The following is a 5,813-nucleotide window of genomic DNA, read 5'->3' as shown; positions in this document are numbered from 1 at the left end:
ATGAAGGAAAAATTATATGCCAGTGCTATTGGTAGTTTAATGTACACTATGTTATGTACTCGACCTAATATAAGCTTTGATGTTGGCTTAATTAATTATTTCCAGTCAAACCCAGGATCAAGACACTAGAAAGTGATGAAAATAATATTCAAATATCTTAAAGGGACAACATATTATTGTATTTGTTTTCGAGGTTCTAAGATGAGCCTGAAGGGCTATACAGATGTAAATTGGGCAAGAGACCTTGATGACAGAAAATCCACATTTGACTTCTTGCTAAATGGTGATGCCATCTCATGGAATAACAAGAACTAGGTTTATGTAGCCTTCTTGACAATAAAAGCAGTGTGGTTTAGCTTGTGTAGCCTTGTCGATAATAGCAGCTATATGTCTAGACTTGTGTAGCCTTATTGACAATAGAAGTTGTGTGGCTTGGCTTGTGTAGCTTTGTCGACAATAGAAGCTATGTGGCTTGTCTTGTGTAACCTTGTCGACAATGGAAGCTATGTGACTTGACTTGTGTAGCCTTGTCAATAATGGAAACTGAGTATGTGGTTTACGCAGCGGCTGTGCAAGAGACTATCTGGTTAAGAAGGTTCCTGAAGCATCTGAAGATTGCTGAGGATAGTAGGAGTTCTATTACAGTGTATTGTGATAGTCAAGTTGCTATAACTTTTTTGCAAAGATTCCAAATATCACAGCAAAGACAAGCATATAGAAATTACGTATAACTTTGTAAGGGATATTATTGATAAGAAAAAAAAATAGTTCTTGTGTACAACCCTACATGTTATATGCTTGCAGATCCTTTTACTAAGCCATTGATTAAAGAGTTATTTCAAGGATATGAAAAGTCTTTGTGACTTCGTAAAATGTAACATGTTGTAAAATGTCATGATCTATTCAGTGTATATGTTGTTACATTTTGGATTAAAATCTCAATGAGTATGTTGATAGGTTGAGATTGGTCCACTCACATGGATAATTATCTCTATTTGTTAAGTATAAATAGAGGTAATACTGTTACTTATGAAACAACTTATGTAGCCGTGAATAGAGACATACTCATTAGTTAAGGTTGTCTTGATAATTATGTCAAGATGAGATCATTTATATAATGATCAGAGTAAATGAACTCACCATTTACTGAATTTACTTAAGGCTAGATTGGAATTCATATGTTGAATTCAGGATTAGACCTTAAGTATGTCTAGATCAAAATCTGTACGATGTTAAATTTTGAGAAAAACATGCACTCTTTTTAGTAAAGAGGATAATATCGTAGTATGTGATTCATACCACATGCGCTATGACAACAAGAAGAGTAGTGGAAGAATGGATCCCTACTTCTCTACTATGTGAGACCCTTGGGATTATAAGTTAATCTTAATCTTACCTTAAATGACTATTTATGTGTCTATTTGAAGTTCTAATTAGTGTCTTCTACTTTAGCATGTTTCTTATTGGCTATGTGTGATTCGATCTATGGAGCATAACTAGAAAAATGACTGATTAGAATGAATAAATTTTAGCTAAAAAAGAAGATTAAATAGATTTACATCTTTTGATGGTATTTACTGGTCGATCCATTTCTGTTATGTATATAAATGATTGCGAATATTTGAATATGCTCTTGACATAATAGTCATTATGAGGAATTAAAGATGTTTATATTGATGTAAATGAACATAATTTAATCTGGGGTAAAAGTAAATTATTGATGTCTCTATTTTGTTTTATAGAGCAGCTATATAAAGCGTAATAATCTTCTTAGCAATAATTACTCAGTGTGCTTGCTATCACACGAATCATTTTTTCTAAAGTATGGATTGGATGTTCTTATTTGGTCTTTATGACTAATTAGTGGTTTACTCTAGTCTTTGTGACTTGATTATAATATAGTCTAAGTGACTTACATGGTCTTGTGACTAATTAACCTTTATGAATTGACTTGGATGAGTCAGAGATGTTGGAGTTAGGAAGGTGAGAAGGCACCCCTTCCCTTCCTCTTCCAATTTATTCACCTTCCTCCATCAATGAAGGAAGGGAAAGAGACCTTCTATACCTATATAAGGTCATTCAAAGCAATCTAAAGGAGTTGATCATAAGAGTGAAGGAAGAACACAAGAGAAGGCTTGAGATTTGGTTCGTGGAATCTTGAAAAGCTTTCCAATTTGCTCGTGATCGTTTTTCTGACAATAAGCGAAGATCAAGATCTACTACGGGAGATCACTGTGAGTTTTACCGATTTCGTATTTCATGCATTTAGATCAACGTCGAGAATTGTCGAGGCCAAGTAAACCAAGCTTTGGGTCAGTATGTTGAATGGTCTGAGCAGGTTGTTGAGTTGGAATGCCAAGTGTCCAACTGTCGAGTCAGAATGGGTCATCAAATACTAGGGAACGTAGCCACCATCCTCAAGTTCGAGGGCGTCTAGATAGTTGGGAATCGATGCAGAGTATTCGGGAAGTAATCTCAAGTTCAAGTGGATTTCCGATAGCTCAGAAATAGAGAAGTTGAGGCCTGCATTTCGTGATCATCTATTTCCATACATCGAACAAATTAAGATCACAACGTAGCATAGATTGTTTATAATGAATTAAGAAAGCACTCGATTGCTTTTATCTCTAATCCCCTATCTCTTACTCATTTATTGACTTTACAAATATAAATTTTATCCCAACTGATCTGACATTAATACATGTAGATCGTATTGCACATGAGTCACTTTTGATTCAATACAATCCGGATTTTAAATTTGCACTCCTATATAGATGCGCATGAGAGAGTCTCAACTTTAATAATTGTGACACTGACACATTACAAACCAATTATAATGCCATTAAAATTTCAATATAAAACTAAATCTCATTCGTAATAAAACTTCTTTTTTTGCTGCTACTTTGTCTATTCACATTTTGTCTCTTATTTGGGTATTGATGGTGAAAAGGAAAACGAGTAAAATATACACTTTACATGGACTTAATTCACATGTAAAGCTTAATCTTAAAATGAAAGTAATAATAATAATAATAATAATAATAATAATAATTTTTAATCGACTATTCTTCAAACATATTCATTGGGGATATAACTAATTTGATCTATAAAAATTTATTTATTGATGATCAAAATAAATTGAAAGGTGTTTCATATGACTCACGTTTTCAGATCCACTAATTATTATTAAAGAAAAGCATTCTCTATAATTCACTGTAATTAAGTTTTGATCCTGACTCCTGAGATTTTGAAGATCCATACTAAAAGTCTAACCACTACATTCCACGAGCATAGTTATGTTCAGATGATAAATAAAATAAAAATTTAGCATTTGAAATTGAGGAGTTGATCTCAAAACTTATGGTACATAAATCTCTATATTTCATATAACTCACGTAACTTGCCCTCCTTAGCCATCATGATGTATCACTCTGTATTGATCTTGAGCGGATTGACGGAACCTCGGAGAACGCTTCCCTGTTTTTGTTTTTTCGTCACTCGGGATAAACAGTTGAAGCACGTGAGCATTCATATCCCCCACATGCTTCATGGCCCAGTGTTTTTCGTTAAGTATTTTTTTAACCTTTCCCTCGAACTTTTAAGCCTCACGTCGCCACGAATTGACAACTATGCCAATCGTTGTAATGGCATTTTCGTAGATAGAGTAAATGTAAAGGGTGATTTATCTGAAGTTCAAGTTATAAGGATCGAGGAGTCGCCACCGCCGCTCGTGCCATCTCATTTCTCCGGCAGCCAGTCGTTCTAGTCTCGCACCCAGTACTCGCCGCCATGCCGCCGGCGGGGAGCATTGTCGTCGCTTCCAAGTCCACAAGGCCAGTCCTAAGGATGGGCCAGCGGAGAAGGAAGGAGGTTCCAAGCAACTCGCGGCGGCCCCACCGCCGCACCAACGCCGGAACGAAGCAGATCAGACGGCCGCCGGAACCTGATTCATTCTCATCCCCGGAAGTAGTGGCGCAGCGTCTGGAGGTTCTGAGGAGCCTCGTTCCGCGGGGAATCAGCCGCACGAAGGAGCCGAAGATGGACGCGGCTGCGGCGACGGCCGCCGACATGCTTTTCGATGAGACGGCGGAGTACATCCTGCTTCTCAGGAGCCAAGTGGAGGCGCTCAAGCGGATGCTGGACGCTGTCTGCATGGAAAAGAATCACGACGACGCATGAACAAAACTAGAATTCAGTGAGGAAATCATTTTAACCTGTTCTTGTTCTCAAAATATATCTATCTGATAGTTGAATCATTATCAGAATTTCTTGAAATTAATCTCCAGTCCACTACAATCTTCTCCTGTTGATAATTCTACAATTTCTCAAGAAAATGAGGAGATCGGTTGCTTTCCAGGAAAAGACGAAGGAGGAATCTCTGATGGGCCCAAGCTTTCTTTTGCAGATGTAATATAATAATATGAGCATGTGCAGGTACTTACAATTTTACTGCAAATGAATATGAATAAAGATTTGCAAAAATATATATAATATTTACACATTAATTATGATTCTTATAATTGTATATCACGTAGTAAAATATAATTACTCTCCCTCATATCATATTTAATATATTTCCATTTATCATCCGGACAACATTAATAATGAGCCCACTGCGATCATAAAATTATCTAAAAATAATTATTCCTTATTGTCTCCCTCCTCTCTTTTCTTTTATGTATTAAAGTTTTTTTAATAAAATTATTCCTTATTTGCAATAATAAAATTATCTAAAGTTTTTTTTTTATGTATTAAAGTTGCCCTGGGACTATAATATAGTGGCAAAGTATACCCAATACTCATGATTTCATCCTTATTTATGAATGAATTTATAAAAAAAATTTCTTCAAATCGGACGTGCAATTAAATGATGTTGACTTTTGGATAACTTATCGTAAGCGATTCTCGATTTTATTATGATGATCGCTAAAAAAATTAGATGAAACTAAATCAATTATCAGAACTTATTTTTTATGGTATTAATGTCATTTATTTTCTCTGTGAATCTTGTTTCTTCAATAAATTATTTCACCAAAGAGCAGCATATAGGAAGAAAAAAAAATGACAAAAAAGATAAATTATATATATATTTTTCTCAAATCTGTTCTTTAAATTTTGGAAAAAAATATACTTCCTTAAGTATGAACACTATTTCTTTTTGCCTATTAAACTTGGCAGGGATGACTATTTGTTTTGGAAAATATAATTTCTGTTTTTTTACTTTGTGTTCCTTGGATGTTAAAAAGGCTTTTACTTCTGGTTTAATAGTCAGGAGTCGATCTCCCGAGATGTAGTTGACATGGTCGATTCCACTATATGTGCTCAACGCCTATGTACATACATGAATCTCCCTCCATATCCGTGGGGTCGATTTTAGGGGATCATTAAAATAACAGATCTATCTTTAAAAAGACTTTTACTATTTAGTTTAAGAAGGATAAATTAATCTTACTTGATTTATCTCATCAATCACATAATCTTTATTTTGTATAGTCATGGGACTCAACACCTCTTGCTAAATATGAGAAGCTCTTGGTCAAATTTTTACATGCCACTCTTGAGCATGAGTTCTTAAATTTCATCTATAAATACAACCTATGCAATAAGTAGATGCTTCTATCAATGATTATAGATAATCAATCAAGACTATCACCAATAACTTAGCTGCAATTGGACTTTCGGTCTTTGAACTAGATTTATTTATGTATATTCTTGTAGATTTAGACCCTTAATATGATAGTTTGATTCCAAATGTCACAACTTGCATGAATTAGATGTCATTCCGAAATACTTGTGTGTTACTTCTCATGAAA

The 5,813-nt window shown here is 34.7% G+C and overlaps 1 protein-coding gene across 3 annotated transcripts; it reads left to right on the top strand.

Moving 5' to 3' along the window:
• Positions 1-3,736: 3,736 nt before the first annotated feature.
• LOC122039963 (transcription factor PAR2-like) lies at positions 3,737-4,493 on the top strand. Of its 3 annotated transcripts, none has more exons than XM_042599368.1 (2): positions 3,737-4,195; positions 4,358-4,493. In XM_042599368.1, the coding sequence occupies exon 1, from the start codon at positions 3,790-3,792 to the stop codon at positions 4,177-4,179; it is 390 nt and encodes a 129-aa protein (XP_042455302.1). In that variant the 5' UTR covers positions 3,737-3,789; the 3' UTR covers positions 4,180-4,195; positions 4,358-4,493. The 3 variants fall into 3 exon arrangements, with proteins under 3 accessions (XP_042455302.1, XP_042455300.1, XP_042455299.1); XM_042599366.1 differs by having other exon boundaries at positions 4,287-4,493; XM_042599365.1 differs by having other exon boundaries at positions 4,264-4,493.
• Positions 4,494-5,813: the final 1,320 nt, after the last annotated feature.

The sequence above is a fragment of the Zingiber officinale genome, chromosome 2A (assembly GCF_018446385.1).
Source record: "Zingiber officinale cultivar Zhangliang chromosome 2A, Zo_v1.1, whole genome shotgun sequence".
NCBI classification, from domain to species: Eukaryota; Viridiplantae; Streptophyta; class Magnoliopsida; order Zingiberales; family Zingiberaceae; genus Zingiber; species Zingiber officinale.
Note: the sequence above shows the minus strand (reverse complement) of the source record. Positions and strands in the feature narration are given on the sequence as shown.